This window comes from Rhinichthys klamathensis, unplaced genomic scaffold (assembly GCF_029890125.1).
Source record: "Rhinichthys klamathensis goyatoka isolate OS25496 unplaced genomic scaffold, OSU_Roscu_1.1 h1tg000059l_1, whole genome shotgun sequence".
NCBI classification, from domain to species: Eukaryota; Metazoa; Chordata; class Actinopteri; order Cypriniformes; family Leuciscidae; genus Rhinichthys; species Rhinichthys klamathensis.
Genome location: NW_026606604.1, coordinates 5183836 through 5201899, shown reverse-complemented (window position 1 = coordinate 5201899; position 18064 = coordinate 5183836). Strand labels below are relative to the sequence as shown.

The window sequence follows — 18064 nt, the reverse complement described above, 5'->3', positions numbered from 1 at the left end:
ATATGATTTAAATGTAAATGTACTCCCTGAAAGACAGTATACTGACTATGCATATTAAAATGACAGAATCATTTACAGAATATATTGATAGTGTGTTTGTTATATGCATGCAAACTAGACTAAAGTGTACAAGTATTTTTATTTCTTTTAATGTCTTAAGTGACAAACACACATTGAGTTATTACAATTGTGAGGCACGGTGTAGTAATTCAGCTTAATTTGGTCTATTATTTCATGCAAGCGGTCCTCCTGGTGATCTGTTTTTCCTCTGTTCCTTAGCAACAAGGATTTTTCTCTCTTTGTTTTGTCCTCTGTGTATATTCTGCGAGCCGTCTGCTTTGAAGGTTCCAAAAATACGAATCAGAGTCCTGTTGCTTGGCAAGGGGAGAGTGACAACATAATGAAAGGAAGACGATAGGTGAGGGCAAATAAATTAATAAAATAAATTATTAAATTCCCTGGTACATTAATCTAGCCAATTGAGTCTCAGTCTCTTCATCTATCAGGTGCAGCAGAATACAGTTTTTCCAACTATACTCTAATGCACTGTTCAGCATTGTTGTTTTTTCGGACACTTTTAATAACTTATGTTTGCACTGCACATAATTCAGAAACCATGACTATTGCTTTTAGGTTCTGAAAGATATTTACATTTTTCTTTTTTTTAAATTCATGGATCTCTTTCTGGATAGGTTGAATTACACTTGTTTTGCCTCCAGGTCTGCCACTTTACCTATTGCTTTTCAACCCTTTGCAACTTTCCAATTCACTCTCAAAATAGCAGAGAAACTGTTGTTGTTTATTCTAGTGCTTTGAAAAGGTTTATCTGAGAGACTGGAAGTAATGAAAAGTAAAAGCCAAAGGCTTCAAAAGAACATTAAATTAGTCTCAGACTGAAGAAAAAAACACAAAATAGCTTTCCTGGAAAACACACACAGCGGCCAACTAGTGTTACAGATGTTTTCGTAATGGTGACCCATAAATGATTTACTTAAGGATTATAATTTTATGATGCTTATACATTCTTTCTTTCTAACACACAGTTGTACAAATGTCTAACCATTAGGGTGTTTCCTCTGACTTGAGTAATCCAGGCATAGGTCAGGGTGTGAATTTACAACATGTTAGCAGCTAAACTATAGAAATGCTAACTTTGACGCAAATGAAAGTCAAACTAGAGCCATTTGCCTTATGCTAATGTCCACATGGAAAAGGACACAAAGAAGAAAGGGAATGCAAATTGATGTCTGGAGGAATCATTACACAAAATGTAAACAGAAAGTAAAGATATACTCATGCTCAAATACAATATCAAGTGATATTTTGGGGACCTGTATGGCCATTCCATCCATTCATAAAACCATCTTGTATCAAATATATATTTACATAAAAAAAAAAGGATTTGGCATCAACTGGTACATACTGGAGGTTGGAGGTAAACAACAGCACTTAATATTTACTTAGTACCAGCTGGTGAATGCTAAGCACTATGTCATAATGTGAAAATACATGATTTATGTAAACAAAGGCCAAAGGATGAATTAGCAACTTGCACTCTGTGTTAGTCACAGTAAATGATGCTGAATGACAGGACTAAAATTAAAGATTGAACTAAATATACATAGACAATGACTAAACAACCTATGGTATGGATATGACGTACAATTGTTTTAGAAAATAGCTAGCAATATAGAAAAAACTATTTGCAATCTAGTAAATGATTGAGAATATGTTTTTAAAAATAATCACACAAGGAGACTATAGGGTTAGTTATCAGACTGGAAAGTTGTCACAAAGGCTATCTTAGAAACGTCTCTGGTTACTTACGTAACCTATGTTCTCTGAATAGGGAACGAGACGCTGCGGAAAGCGCAGTGGGATATCCTCTGGATGTGCCGATTGTCTGAAGCCCTATAGAATCACGCCAATCCATTGGCTGATGGCGCTCGCGCAAAGCTGGCTCCGCCCCGACGCTCTTACGTCGTAGCATGATGTACGCGCGCGCGCCATCTTCTCCTCAGATTTCTCTGCCGAAAAGAAAAACTGTCGGCAGCGCGAGGAGCTTGGCAGCGAACGCAGCGTCTCGTTCCCTATTCAGAGAACATAGGTTACGTAAGTAACCAGAGACGTTCTCTTTCATAGGTTCACTCAACGCTGCGGAAAGCGCAGTGGGAACGAAATACCAAACTCGCCAAGCTAAGCGCTGCCATAACCGGTACCAGACCAAATAAGAACAACCATGATAGGTTCAAGCAGATAGAACCTGGGAACCTGGAGTCATGTCAAGATCCAAATTATAGAACCTCACAAAGGTGTGCGGAGAGGACCAACCTGCCGCCACACAAATGTCTTCCAAGAGGGCCCCTCTAAAGAGAGCTTGAGAGGAAGCCACACTTCTGGTGGAATGCGCTCTGATGCTAAGAGGTGAAGGCAAACCACGCACCTCATAAGCCAGCGAAATAGCGTCCGTTACCCAGTGGGAAATCCTCTGCTTTGATGCTGCAAGCCCGCGGCGGCCAGCACCAAAACATACCAAGAGCTGGTTTGATTTCCTCCAACCGCTTGAGCGATCTACATACAACTTCAAAGAACGGACCGGGCAGAGCAAGTTAAGTTTCCTTTCTTCCTCAGAGGCAAAAGGAGGAGGGTGGAAAGCATTAAGGTTAACAACCTGAGAGCGGAACGCCGTGGAAAGAACCTTGGGTACATACCCCGACCTCGGCCTCAAGGTAACCCTAACCAGGCCAGGAGCGAAGTCCAAGCATGACTCACTAATAGAGAGAGCCTGCAAATCCCCTATCCGCTTCAGTGAAGATAAAGCTAACAAAAGAGCAACCTTAAGAGTCAGAATCCGCTCAGGAGCTGACTCCAAGGGCTCGAAGGGAGCCTCTGTCAAACCCTCCAGGACGACTGACAGGTCCCACGAGGGAACACTAGGGGGGCGAGCCGGTTTCAGGCGCCTAACCCCACGCATGAAGGCCGAAACTAACCTCAGTTTCCCCAAGGGAATCTCATCCGATTCTCTATGAGCAGCAATAGCTGCGACATACACTCTGAGAGTGGTAGCGGCCGCTCCGGAAGCAAACTTTTCCTGCAGGAATTCCAGCACTGAGCCTACTGGGCAGCTAACTGGGTTCCTATCATGTGCTAAGCACCACGCCTCGAACACCCTCCACTTGGAGGAATATAGCCTCCTCGTCGAAGGGGCTCTAGCATTCGCAATAGTCTCCTGAACGTCGGTTGGGAGATCAAAGCTTAAAGCTAACGGCCTCTGATAGGCCAAACGTACAGCTTCCAAATGTCGGGGCGAGGATGCCATATCCTGCCCTGAAGCTGGGAAAGCAGGTCCTCCCTGACCGGTATCTCCCAGGGGGAGGATTCCAACAGAGGGATCAGCTCCGAAAACCATGGCTGGGACGGCCAGAATGGGGCTACCAGAAGGAGGCGGACTCCGCTCTCCCTCACTCTGGACAGAACCGCCTGGATCAGCTTGATGGGCGGGAAGGCATAGAGTTTCTGCATCGGCCAAGGGTGGGCGAACGCATCTATCCCCAATGGAGCTGGAGGGCTCAGAGAGAACCAAAGCGGGCATTGGGACGACTCCTGAGATGCAAAGAGGTCCACTTCCGCTTTTCCGAACACCTCCCAGATCAGGGCCACCGACTGGCGGTTCAACATCCATTCCCCAGACCTGAGCTTCTGCCTCGACAGAAAATCTGCTGCGAGGTTCAGAATCCCTGGGACATGAACTGCTCTCAGAGAGAGGAACTTGTCCTGGGACCACAGGAGAAGGTGACGCGCATGCCTGTCTAGGGTACGCGATCGTGAACCCCCCTGTCTGTTTACATGGGACACTACTGCCATATTGTCCGTTCTGACAATGACATGGTGTCCTTCGAGGAAAGGGAGAAAGTGGCAAAGAGCCAGGAAGACAGCCCTCAGCTCCAAGCTGTTTATGTGCCACGAGAGGGTCTCGCCAGTCCAAACCCCACACGCTGGCCTGCCCTCGAAAACCGCTCCCCAGCCGGTCAGAGAGGCATCCGTCGTAACCATCTGGCGACGGAATACCGCACCCATACCGACTCCTTTCTGAAGGAAGAGGGGGTCCCGCCAGATTGACAGGGCGCGAAAGCAACTGCGCGACACCTTCAATAGGCGAAAGGCTGGCCCCGTGGGCCGAGCCCCTGAGAGCTTCATCCACCACAGAAAAGGTCTCATGTGGAGCAGCCCCAGAGGTAGCACAGGGGAGGCCGCGGCCATAAGGCCCAGAAGTCTGCGGCAGGTGCTCACGGAAACATGCTGGCCTAGTGCGAAACGGGACAGACATGTCACCAGACTGGAAATCCGTGCAGGAGCCAAACGGGCCTGCATAAGAACGGAGTCCATGCATACCCCCAAGAAAACCGTGTTCTGAGCTGGAGTAAGAACGCTCTTCTCCGTATTCAGCCTCAAACCGAGAGACTGAATATGACGGAGGACAATGTCCCTGTGGTGAGTCACCAACTCTCTGGAGTGGGCTAAAAGGAGCCAATCGTCCAGGTAGTTGAGTATATGGATGCCCTGGAGCCGCAGCGGGGCCAGAGCAGCATCCATACACTTTGTGAACGTCCTTGGCGCTAGAGCGAGGCCAAAGGGGAGGACCCTGTACTGGTACGCTTTCCCTCCAAAGGCGAACCTGAGGAACTTCCTGTGTCGCCGTACGACCTGGATGTGGAAATAAGCATCCTTGAGGTCTACCGTCACGAACCAGTCCCCCCGCCGGATATGAGATATGATGGCCTTCAGCGTCAACATTTTGAATTTTCCTTTGTAAAGAGAGAAATTCAACCGGCGAAGATCTAGTATCGGCCGCAGGCCGCCCCCCTTCTTCGGGACCAGGAAGTAACGGCTGTAGAAGCCCTGTTCGACTTCCCCCGAAGGAATCTCTTCTATCGCCCCCTTCAGCAGAAGGGATGAAATCTCCTGCTGTAGTACAGAAGCCTGAGCGGCGCTGTCGACTACAGTAGGAAAGACCCCGTTGAAGCAGGGGGGGTTGCGACAAAACTGAAGCGTGTAGCCGAGCCGAACTGTGCGAAGGATCCAAGGCGATACCCCTGGTAAACGCTCCCATTCTTGAACGAAATGTGATAGAGGCAGAGGAGTGTTGCAGTGCAAGGGACATACCTGAGGTAGGGTGTCGCGCTGGTTTCCATGGGGAGGCGCGGTTGACCGTGGAGGAGAGCGCTTGGCGTCCTGACACGTATTGGGGGGTACCACCACCTGGATAGAAGTAACTGGGTCCGCCTGCTCCAGAGGAAAAAGAACTGTGCCTCTGAGGAAGCGATTGGCGGGTGTAACGTGCACCGGGAGCGAGGGGAGAAAGCAAGATGCGTCTCCTTCCTCCTGCGCCGGACTGGGTGAAGAGAGTGAAACAGGACCTGCACTTCGAAACACGCTGGGTGGCGAAGGTGACAGGGTTGGATGAGGAGAGCCGGCTGGAGGAGGGCAGAAACGCTTGCGCGGTCTGTCCCAACCTCGTAGATCTGATGAGGCTCTCCTCTTCCTGCCCTGCGGGTCAGGAACGGCTCGAGGAGGCTGGAGCGGCCGATTTGTTGGACCGCTTCAGCTGAAGGCGCTTGTGAGGGCGCTGGCGAGGAAATGGACGACCTCGGGCTCCCCAGACAGTAGTTGGTGGGTGGCGAGCCGGGTCACTCCTGCTAGTAGGGAACTCAGCCCTATGAGCAGAGCGTTCTCGGGTTTGAGAAGGGGGAGGGTTGGAGTCACTGGGCCCTCTGACCCTCCTGGGCATAAACTGCCTGAACGCGGCCGACTGAGACTTAGCGGCGCGGAACTTGTCAACCACCGTGTTGACCGCCTCCCCGAAAAGACCTGAGTGGGAGATAGGGGCATCCAGGAGGAAACTCTTATCCTTGTCTCGGATCTCCGTGAGATTCAACCAGAGGTGGCGCTCTGCAGCAACCGAGCCCGCCATAGAGCGACCTACAGCCCGAGCAGTGTGCTTGGTGGCTCTTAGGGCCAGATCTGTGGCTTTGCGAAGCTCTTTGACAGCTTCGGGCGTCAGTCCCTCTCCTTCATCCATGTCCTTCAAGACGTCCGCTTGGTAGGCTTGAAGGATGGCCATGGTATGCAGGGCCATGCCTGCCTGACCAGCCGCCATGTAAGACTTCCCAATAAGGGAGGAAGTAGTCCTACAAGCCTTGGAAGGAAGAAGGGGACGCGCCTTCCAAGACGGTGCAGACGACGGGGCGAGGTGGTTAGCCAGCGTGTCCTCGACCGCTGGAATAGCGGAATAACCCTGCTCCACAAAACCAACAAGGTTGGTGAAGTCAGCGGCTGCCGCATTAGTTAGGCGTGCGGAGAATGGCTGCTTCCAGGATCTGGAGATCTCGTGATGCAGATCGCTGAAAAAGGGCAGCTTTCTTCGTTCTGGCCTAGAATTAGGGCCACGTAGGAACCTCTCGTCGAGTTTGGACGATTGAGACTCGCGGGGCTCATCAGGCCAGTCAATAGAGAGCTTCTCTGTAGCGCGCGACAGCACCTCAATAAGCTCAGTGTAGGCCGGAGTAGGCCGCGCGTCCTGGCCGCTAGGCGGGATAACGTCATCAGCCAGAGCAGGCCCGAAATCCTCGGAGTCGGAGGCTGCAGTGTAAATAACGTCATCCAGACCGAAAGAAACCGATTCGCGGGCTCCCGGGCTGGGACATAAATAATCATGCGCGAATTCAACCGCGCCGCGTGCGTGCTCGGGAGAGGGAGGGAGAGAAAGGGCGAGGCCCGTCTGCTCATACTCAATATCCTCGAGCTCAACATCCGAACCCCAGGCCGCGGATCCACGAGAGGCCTCAGCAGTCTCGGGAGCGCGACGGGGGGAAACGAATGTCTCCTTCTCAAAAACCGCGAGTCTAGAGCGGAGGGTTTTGAGAAGGAGATTGTCACAAAATTTACATTTCGACAATCCTAATACAGCCTCACGCGCATGCGAAAAACCCATACATTTAACACACTTACTGTGAGGGTCGTCGTTCGAGATGAAACGAACGCATGGCGGAGAGCAGCGTCGATAATCCATGACACTTCACTGTAAGGAGAACAGAGTTCCACTTATACCAGTCGCTGAAGTGTCGAGACGAAAGCTGAAGTTGAATTGAAGAATTCGGGCTCAGAAAAACCGCACGAAGGGCGAGATGTGACCGCTTCGTGAAGGCAGAGAAATCTGAGGAGAAGATGGCGCGCGCGCGTACATCATGCTACGACGTAAGAGCGTCGGGGCGGAGCCAGCTTTGCGCGAGCGCCATCAGCCAATGGATTGGCGTGATTCTATAGGGCTTCAGACAATCGGCACATCCAGAGGATATCCCACTGCGCTTTCCGCAGCGTTGAGTGAACCTATGAAAGAGAACTATAAGCTTTAGAGTCAAAAGTCCAGTTCAGTTCAAAACTGTCTTAAACTAGATTAATATTTGTGGATTCTGTCTTGCCATCATACTTCCATTAGCTTATAGATCTTGGGTACGTGTTCAATCAAAAGTATACAATAAAATGTATTAATCACTATTTCTGTTATTCAAAACAATGGTATGACATTTTGTTATTTTTCTAAACCCTACACCAGATATAAATATGAGACAAAACATGCAAATGTGACAACATGCTTCACTATTAATGAAAAGTTTTTGCCTTTCAAAAATAAACCCACTCTTTGAGAAATCCTCCCTAAAATAAATAAAAGTCATTTTAAAATGACTTATTACATCTATGTTTAATCATTTTATAATATTTTGCTTAGTCAATCTGTGTTAATTAAGCAACAAGCTATCCAAAAATAAAATCGATTTTACAAATGTCTGCACACACCTTTACCACGGTTCACAATAATTCTTGAATGTTTACCACACATGTAAACCCTAGCCTAGATCGCTAGAGACAGACCTCCTACTCTTGCTGCGGTTGCTATGACTAGCTGGTAGGAGCCAGAATAGGAGCAACCGACTGCAATTGGACAGTTCAGTAGACATTCAGAGAGCTTAACCAATCAGTGATTAGGTTAAGGGCGGGGCTTATAGAAATGCTGGCAACGCCCCCCAGATCGACAGACAGACTTCCTCCGCTAAATCACGCCGTCTAGCCGTGGCAGCCCGTCGGGTGACGTAGGTTGTTGGGTTGTGGATTGACGTTGTAAGTCTATCAGCATGAAGTCAGCAGCACCAGTGTTATCAGCGGCAGGGCGACGGGCGCTCGCTCGACTGTGAACTCCGACACGGAATCCCATGATATAAAAACACAAATATCTCACGAGCTTTCCTTCGCTTCTCGTCAAAAAAACTGTGGGTGGAATCTTCAGATTTAAAGGTAAGCTTGAATATATGTTGTTTTATGTGGGTTTACATTCTCTATAACGAAAGAACGTATTTTCAATATTTTATATGATTATTATATTCAGTTTCTCATGATATTGCACCCTCCCGTGCCATTACATTGAATGCCTCCTTTATAATCGTACAGGATTATTTTCGACTGTTTCAGTTGTATTTTATAGCCTATTTGAATTTATTTTTATATCGATTTTTAAGATTGCTCATATATATGACATTTGATAATCGACAGTAATCGACTACGATTATAGATCATTTAGTTCAAGCGCTGTTAGATAAGTTAACAATGTAGCTATATTTCTTTTAACATCGCGTTGATCATATTTCAAATGGGCAGAACCTAAATGTTTTTATTACCACTAATTCTAAAAACCCGACTATTTTTTCGGCAATTGAAATCTTTCGAGGGGTGCCTTCACAGTTTGTTGTGAGATGTTAAAGTGTCATAGGTGTGTGGGAACATATGGGGGTAGTCCCGCAGAGGTCTCTGGCACGACTGAGTGAATGTCATTACCACGGCTGAGGGGGGAGGGGCGGAGCTCTGGCTGTGAAGAAGAGAAGAAGCCCGGTTAGAGAGGCGGGGCTTGTGCGCGGAGGGCGGGGCCTGCAGTCAAAACACATTAGCCTACAGATATGATTAATTTGAGACAAGATTTCGCTATCGCTGACGAAACACAAAACCATTAAAAAAAAAAACTATTGGCTAATACCATTAGTTTTCCTGGAAAAGAGCCAGGTTAGGGCATGTATTTAAATGAAACTATTTTGTGAATGAATCGAATTTCCCAGACATTTAGATGTTCACACATCAGTTTTATTTTAGTATAATTGAAATGATATTATTGTTTTTAATCAATATTTTAAATTATTTTAGTGCATCAAGTTAAACTAAATGAAAATGAGAAATATTGCCTTGGCAACTAGCTGAAATAAAAAAAATTGTTTATTTCTTTGATTTATAATTTTAATGTTTTTTTTTTATAAATATATAAGATCAACAATGTATTGTATTATATTTTAAAATATTTCTTCTCTATCTTATTACATTTATTAATAAAAAAATAAAAAAATAACAGATGCCTGTTAAATGTTACTTTTACTATCTAAAATTATTTTTATATGTATTAATCTGTGATGCTTGTTTCGACTTTTCAGTCATCTGGGAAGCATTGAAGACTATGATCCACATATAAAAACCACTGCATTCCTGAGACTTCTTCTGTGTATCTTCCGGTCCCTGAAGACCACTTAGCTATATCTATAAACAACATTATGGCGACTACTGAGAACAAGCGTCCAGACATCCCCAAGGAGCAGGCACTTCTAAAAGTCCCATTAAAGCGGTCGATGCGAGACAAAGGCATAGACGGCGCTCCCATAAAGAAACGTGTGATGGCTGCTCTCAATCTATCCTGCAAAAAAATCCCAGAAACCTCTCTCGGCTATCAGGTCTCCAAAGCGACGAACAGGATAGAGGCCACTCCGGATCTGAGCCCTGGTTTGAAGCACACTCTAGCGCAGTTCTCTCTGAGCAGCCAATGTTCCCTCGGTGGCCCGGCTGCGTTTACTGGTCATCATGGTCAGTATAAGCTGGCGCCCCCTCTGGCCCAGGGAGGTATTGCAGGAGGGCCCCTACTAGTCCCCCCTGACAGCTCTACAGACCTCAGCATCTGCTGTCTGGAGGGCGAGTCCATCTCCTGCTTCTCTGTGGGAGGCGAACTGCGTCTTTGTCTGCCCCAGCTGCTAAACACCGTCCTGCGGGACTTCTCGTTGCAACAGATCAACTCAGTGTGTGACCAGCTGTATTTGTACTGTTCCCGCTGTGATGCCACACAGTTACACATTCTCAAAGTGCTGGCCATCCTTCCTCCAGGGACTCCATCCTGCGGCCTCATCACTCTGACCGATGCTCAACGTCTCTGCTACACCCTGCTGCATCCAGGAGAGGAACCATCTCTTGATTCCCACAAAGGGCACGGGGCTGAAGAGGAGGAAGAGAAAGACGCCGAGGAATCTGGAGGATTTTGGGTGGAACACCAATGTCTTGGCAAGTGTCAAGGCCTGCTTGTACCCCAGCTTTACTCCTGCCCGGATGCGCCCTGCATCCGCTGCTCCCAATGCCGGATGTTCTTCTGCCCGGAGCGCTTTGTCATGCACTCCCATCGACAGCCAGACAAACGCACATGTCACTGGGGCTTCGATTCTGCCAAGTGGGCCTGTTATCTGCAGCTGGCACAAAGACACCTGGGATCAGCGGATGAAGAGAAGCTAAAGCAGTCTCTGCAGGATATGAAGGCGAAGTTCCAGCAGGAGAAGAGGCAGCCACATATAGTGAGTATCTCTTATGCAATCTATTTTCATTCAGAAAGTAAGTAATCATAATAATGTAATTGCTCCAATTACATTTATCAGGTATTATAGATCAATGTTGTTTTAAAGTTTGTTCACATTAACCTTTAAAGGAACACTCCGACTTTTTGGGACTTTAGCCTATTCACCTTATCCCCCAGAGTTAGATAAGTCCATACATACCTTTTTCATCTCCGTGCGTGCTAGAAGTCTGTTTGACGCAGTGACGCACCCACCGCTAGCCTAGCTTAGCACAAAGACTAGATGTAAAAGGTTGCAGCTAGCATACTAATCCAAATAAGTGACAAAATAACGCAAACATTTTCCTATTTACATGTTGTGATTTCAATCTCACAAAAACAAACAAAAAAGACAAATTTTGCCTCAAGATAAAAAGGAAGATATATTATATATTTTTCATAAAGGAAATTAAGCATATTTATAATAGCATTAAGATCTTTGGTTCATTTTCAAGCCCAAAAGTCTAAAATTCTCCACAAATTATTAGTGCCATAAAGTATTTGTAATACAATACAATACAATGTTCATTTTCTTTAATTTTAAGGTGATATATGAAATGTTCTTGACATATTTTGTGGGATTCACCCTATAAGCAAGTTATAATGTTTGGAAGATCATATTTGTCTCAGTCAGAAATTTTTAAAAATGTTTGGAGTGGAAAGTAAACAGAAAATCGAATGTTGGGTCAGCTGAATCCAGCTCTCATGCCACACCAGATGTTTCCCTCCAAAGGAAATGGCTGAATGTGGTTCAAACCAGGTCACTAGACTCTCAAACTCCTTCTGACAGAGTCTGCACAAACAGCCGGAGCCACGGCAACAGGGGAGAGAAACAGAGAGAAAAGAGTGGGTGGGAGGGAAGAGAAAAAAAATGAGGAAAGAATGAGCAAAAAGATCAAGAGAGAGAGAGTGAAAGAGAGCGTCTGGGACATTCTGTTACATGTGCCTGTGCAGAGTATTGCTCCCCCTTACAAGCCCAGCAATCACCCTGCAGGACCTCCATCATCAACCAATCAGAGAGCAGAGCCCTGGCCCCAGCCTCCCTCTCAGCCAATCAAATCTCAGAGCATTCAGTGAATTCTCATCTCATTATATAATGCTTAGCCAGAGACTCAACAACATCCCCAGCAACTGCTGTTCTCAGACAGCACATTTTCCGGATGCAGACTGGACTTTCTGTTTACATTTAATAAAAAATATATTAATACTTATTAGATATAATATACTTAGACAGCATTTTATTTTATAGTTAATTTTCTCTCTGTCTTTATCCGTCTGTCTGTGTCTCTTTATCTATCTATCTATCTTATCTATCTATCTATCTATCTATCTATCTATCTATCTATCTATCTATCTATCTATCTATCTATCTATCTATCTATCTATCTATCTATCTATCTATCTATCTATCTATCTATCTATCTGTCTGTCTGTCTGTCTGTCTGTATTTCTGTCTATCTATCTATCTATCTATCTATCTATCTATCTATCTATCTATCTATCTATCTATCTATCTATCTATCTATCTATCTATCTATCTATCTATCTATCTATCTATCTATCTGCCCGTCTGTCTGTTCGTCTATCCGTCTGTCTATCTATCTACACAAAAAAAACCTGTAATGAGCACATCAATGACAAGGTTAAGGTAAAGGCAGGAAGTTTCATTGAATCAATCTGGTGCATTTGTGCTATTTCACGAGGTCTCAAATGAATCATGTCATTGTAGTGCGTTAAGAGTGACCGTCCTGCTCATGTCGTGTCGTAAATAGCAGTGTAGATTAGAGTCCTCGTGCCATGAGCGCCACGTGACGGTCCCCAGACAGCCCACCCCTCCCCCACACAGAGTCGTCTGGAGCCCTCGCACATGACTTCACATGGAAATGTATGAAAGTGTGTGCGCGTGTTTTTTTAATAAACCTGTATTGCTTGTTTTGTTTCTAAGAGACGTTCTTACCACTGGTATACAGTTACAATCATAGAAGAACTTCACAAGTATCAAATGAAGAACAGTTTCAGGTCCGTGCTTCGCAACCATAGCGGAGGGACTTTTGAGTATGTGTGAATTGTTACGCTGTGACCAAAGGAAATTTTAGTTTCTACATCGTGTGGGTGTTTTTTTTTAAGTCCGCACATGCTCTGAGTGTGAGTGTGGTGTGCAAGCTGGTCGCTGAGGCTTTATGATAGATCAGATGGCCTATTTACATTAAAGTAGCGTACGTCACCGACTGTTGATGGAAGAAGCATCCATATTTCCTCCAGTATTCAGAGGCCTTTAAAACATGTCAGAATGAGAGTGTTGATCCTGGATAAGATTTCACAATCCATTCACAGGGATATTAGATCTTATTTACATATTTCTAGATCTGGGTTCTCTTTTGGAATAGAAGAAATCGCAAGAGCTAACGGTGTATGTGCATGAAGCCGTGCAGAAATGACACACAAGAGGCTGCTTGGCATGTGAAGGGATCAAATCAATGATCTCTAAGTGAGAAACCTAAAGGGACTTGTAATACGTCAAGAGCAATCTGCATTAACACACAATGGTTTAATCAATTCCTCTTTGTTATTGAAACAAGGTTAACGAGTTCTTTTTATTTCTCTTTCAGGAAGTATCTTCACCTGCCTTTGTGTTTGACTCACGTTTGCTTGCCAGTCTTAAGGAGGAACCCGATCATGATGACATGATGTGGCAAAGGTTCAGTTCAATAACAAATATACATTATTCAATAATATATCAGAAAAATACGATATCCGACAAAAAACATGTTCTAAAACAGCTATACGGATTATTCTGCTGTGGCAACCCCTGACAAAAAGCGGCAAGTTGAAAGAAATAGAGTTCTGGCAATATTTCATCCTGAAAAAAAAAAAAAAATATATGATAATATACAAAGCACAAAGAAATTAAATCTTATGTGACTATTAAGATGTTTTTTGCATTGTCATTGTGATATGATGTTTTGTATTTTTAATTACTGTAAATTAATTAATTAATTACTGCAGTACATCTGTATTTTTTACATCTTAAAATTAATTAATAATGTATATGTAAATGAATGAATTAAAAGGATCATATTTAAATGAATGTTAAAATAAATAAATATATGCTATTATGATGTATAAATATTTTACAATTTGATTATGATAATGTAGGGTGATATTCTTAATTGGAATGAACACAATTATTTTAATTTAAATTATTACATTTATTTATTGTTTAATTAAAAACAGGCCTTGCTGTCTGATTATAAAATATAATTTTATATTTCTTTCAGTTAATTTTGAGGTGAAATATTATCTGTACATGTTCCTTGAAAGCTTTCACACTAATTCTTAGTGACCTTTATGTATATTGTGGATGTATAGGACAATGTTAAACACTCAGATCTCATGTTAATGATTATAATCATATTCACAATTACCATTAAAAAACAAAACAATATTACTGCAGTAATTCTACAACTAGAAGTAGTTTTAGTACACAACTGCAAGTAACTATCTTTTTTGTTTTCCTCTCCAGCTGGTACCAGTACACTCCTGACAAGCTGGCTGGGAACAACTTGGCACAACACTCTGAGTGTTTGTCTGAAAAGGAAATGGGGTCTATAGGAACAGAGGCACTGGGCGATACTCAGGACGAAAAGAACCAGGATGCACACGACACTGACCCAAAGACACCCACCTTTGCAGGTCAGTTTGCACCCACCATAAGTAACATTGCATAAATAAATATGTACGTTTCTAAATGTGAGATCTAATTGATACAGGGCAAGAAAAAAGTGGCCAGTCAGATGATGCCAGTCCAAATGAATGGCAGAAAGTAGATACGTCAGCTAGTAAGCGGTCTGTTGGTGTGACTGTGGATCACAGTAAGGACTACATGGTGATGGAACTCCTTCAGATGTATAGTGCTCAGCACGACAAACTTCAGTCAACACTATGCAGACAGAAACAGCTTGAAAAGGTTTTTACCCCAGTACACATCACATGTCTTTTCGTTCGCCAGAAGGTGCTTGTGAGTATCTGATGTGTCTTTCTCTCTCTGATACTCGTGAACAGGAGCTGCAGGCTCTGCATCAAGGTGAAGCCATAGACCGCTGTGATCTACACGGGGAGCTGGAGGCGGTTCAGACTGAGCATGCTCAGAGGCTCGGTGAAGTCCAGCAGGAACAGAGAAAGTTGAAGTCCCGACTCGACAAGCTGAGGCAGCAAGGCTGCAGATGCAAAGAACTGAATACTGAGCCGCACCAGGAAACTATCTATGCCAAACAGGTACTGACCAATCACACACACCCACACAAGTCCTTTTCGGGGCCATCAATTATCATACTTTCTTTTTATTAGGGCTTTAAAATTGAGTAATCGCGATTAATCGCATGTAACATAAAGTATATGTGTGTATACTGTATATATACACACATATATTTAGACATATATACTGTATATATATATGTGTGTGTGTGTGTTTGATTATATACACACACAGAAATATATTATATAATATATTTAAATATAATATATACACACACATTTATGTTAGATGCGATTAATTGTGATTAATTGATTTTACAGCCCTAATTTTTAAACAGATTTTTTTAGAATAAAACGGATAAATTTGTAGTCTTAGCATGTTAAATAATATACTAATGTTCAAACGTTTGGGTTCGTCAGATTTTTCAGTGTTTTTAAGTCTCTTATGCTCACCAAGGCTGCGTTTGTTTGATCAAAAATACAGTAAAAAGTTAAAAAGAGTAATATTGTGAAAATGTATTACAATTACAACAGTTTTCATATATTTTAAAATGTAATTTATTCCTGTGATGGCTGAATTTTCAGCATTATTCCAGTCTTCAGTGTCACATGGTTCTTCAGGAATCCTTCTAATATGCCGATTTCTTATTATAATCACAGTTGTGCTGCTTATATTTTTGTCGAAACCATGATAAAAAGAAATTCAGGATTGTTTGATAATTAAATAAGTTAAATAGTTAAGTTAAAGTAACCTTTATTTATATAGCGCTTTATACAATACAGATTGTTTCAAAGCAGCTTTACAGTGATAAACAAGGAAATAAATTCTGCTGTAAAGCAGCTCTAAAAAGATAATAGTAAATTGTCATTATTCAGTTGAAATCAGTTAGTTAATTAATTATGGAATGTGATAAATTCAGTTCTAAAGCAGTTCTGCTGAGAAAAGTGATGTCATAATAGCATGGCCCTTGCTGAATAAAAGTATTAACTTATTTTAAAAAAAACTCACTGACCCCAAATGTTTGAACAGTAGCTTGTATATATATATATATATATATAATTTATGACATGGTTTGAAATCCAAAAGTTATAATTTTTATAGTTGATTTTTGATTTTTTTTTTATGTTAGTGTGTGTATATATATATATATATACATATATATATATATATATATATATATACACCAGGGGCGTTGCTAGACCCATTTTACTGGGGCACGTGCCCCAGTATAAATCTGCTGTGCCCCAGTAAATCTGAAGTTTGAGTTTAACAATTTATTTTATTTGTCAGTGTATTTAATATAAATTATATTATAGGGTAATAGAAATGATCTATTTGCAACGCAGTAATAAACCAATCAATGCTTGTAAAAGCAACGCAGTTTAACCGAAACAGAAGCTGACCCACGCGACAGAAATCCGCGCGCGTCTGTGTTTCCTAGCAACAGCAGCGCGCACACATCTGAGCACACCGAAGTCCGGTGTTGGCACGCGAGGTAGGCTATGAAAACATGACGAAACAAACGTTTCTAAATAATACAAATACTCTTAAAAGTAAAATTGAGTCAGAGTCAAGTGATTGACCGTTTTGCCAAAATGAAGCATAGGCGGTCGCCTAGTTCTAATGCTCAACAAATAAATCAACTTAGTTTGGACTTGGCTGGGGAACTTTGTTTTCTTTTAGAATATACATGCTCTTTATTTTATACAGTATATATTAACTCTTTATTGATTTATTGAAATGATGTAATTGTAAATTCTTGAAAAATATAAAGGCTAATTATTCATTGTTAACATTGTGTAATGTAGAAGAATGCAAATGTGCAAGAAAGTTTTCTCTACGTTTTCTATTTTCTAAAGTTTTCTATTTTCATACAGTGTTGCCTTTTATGGCACAAAAAAAAAAGAAATTCGTGTAACATGATTTTAAAGCTATTGTTATCCAATTTGTTGGCATTCAAACACCTTAAAATGCACATATGTAGGTCCGAGAAATCCAAATTTTCTCGGGGGAGCATGCCCCCGAACCCCCCTAAGTTACTCTACCCAGCATAGTGTTTTTGAAACAAACAAATTTGATTTATCTATCGGTAAGCCCCGCCCTCCTTAGTTACGCTTGCTATCTCAGACAAACAATGGGGGGCCTGTGCCCCAGTAGAGCTTAATGTCTAGCAACGCCCCTGATATACACACACACACACACTAACATAAAAAAAAAATCAACTATAAAAATTATAGCTTTTGGATTTCAAACCCTGTCGTAAATTTATGCGCATCACTTTAGCTGACCAATGGCTTCCTGTGCTTAGTTATCAGAACTGCGCCAGAGGCTGGACCGCGCTGAGGAAGACCGCGAGGAGCTGCAGGAAGAGCTACGCAGGGAGAGAGAAGCCAGAGAGAGGCTGGAACGTACCATCTCTGAGCTCAAACAACAGATGAGGGAGTCTCCGCACCCGGCTGCAATGGACAGTTCCATGTCTTCAGCCTCCAGTGACACATATGTCCCTGACGCCTTAGCGTGATCTACGGTCACCAACCAGCAGCCTGATTTCTGTGATCAAAATTCATTTTGGAATGGTATCTCCATTTTGGAACCGGATGCCAATGTAGTTTCTATTGCAGTTCTACGGAACAATTCTACAATTATGGGCCATCCTGAGTAGGTTTGGGTTTTATGCTGTGAATTTGTTGAAAAGTTGAGTAACTATTGAGCTGAACTGATTCTTTTTTCAGACACGTGAATAAGGATTTATTAAGTAGTTCGAGACATTATGCAAAGCACTAAACCTGCAAGTGTACAATCAACACCATCCATCTTGGTTTATCACTGCTACTGATATCAAATGGAAAATTATTTCTTTTTGACTATTGGAATTGTTTAAAAGAACATCACAACTGATATTTTTTAAAAAAATATTTATTGTTTATTGATAAATGTTATGTGAATAATCTTATCAAATTATACATATTTAACATGCTTTTAGCCATATTTTGTGTTTATATTTTATGTAGGTAGTGCTCATTATGAATATGAATGTACAAAATATATGCATGTGTACCTTCATTAAA

General features: G+C 42.8%; 1 protein-coding gene across 1 annotated transcript; it reads left to right on the top strand.

The window, feature by feature from the left end:
- The first annotated feature begins 8106 nt into the window (after positions 1-8106).
- On the top strand, positions 8107-17722 carry skilb (SKI-like proto-oncogene b). Its single transcript, XM_056249127.1, has 7 exons — positions 8107-8349; positions 9528-10703; positions 13351-13439; positions 14265-14434; positions 14512-14708; positions 14804-15016; positions 17305-17722. Exons 2-7 carry the CDS (start codon positions 9645-9647, stop codon positions 17515-17517), a joined length of 1941 nt encoding a protein of 646 aa, XP_056105102.1. The 5' UTR covers positions 8107-8349; positions 9528-9644; the 3' UTR covers positions 17518-17722.
- The last annotated feature ends 342 nt before the right edge of the window (positions 17723-18064 follow it).

Bases quoted from the DNA above. Each gene is read 5' to 3' on its own strand.
- skilb (XM_056249127.1), top strand. From the start codon at position 9,645: ATGGCGACTACTGAGAACAAGCGTCCAGACATCCCCAAGGAGCAGGCA. The intron at 13,440-14,264 runs GTTCAGTTCAAT...TTTCCTCTCCAG, and splicing joins GATGACATGATGTGGCAAAG to CTGGTACCAGTACACTCCTG. The intron at 15,017-17,304 runs GTACTGACCAAT...TCCTGTGCTTAG, and splicing joins AAACTATCTATGCCAAACAG to TTATCAGAACTGCGCCAGAG.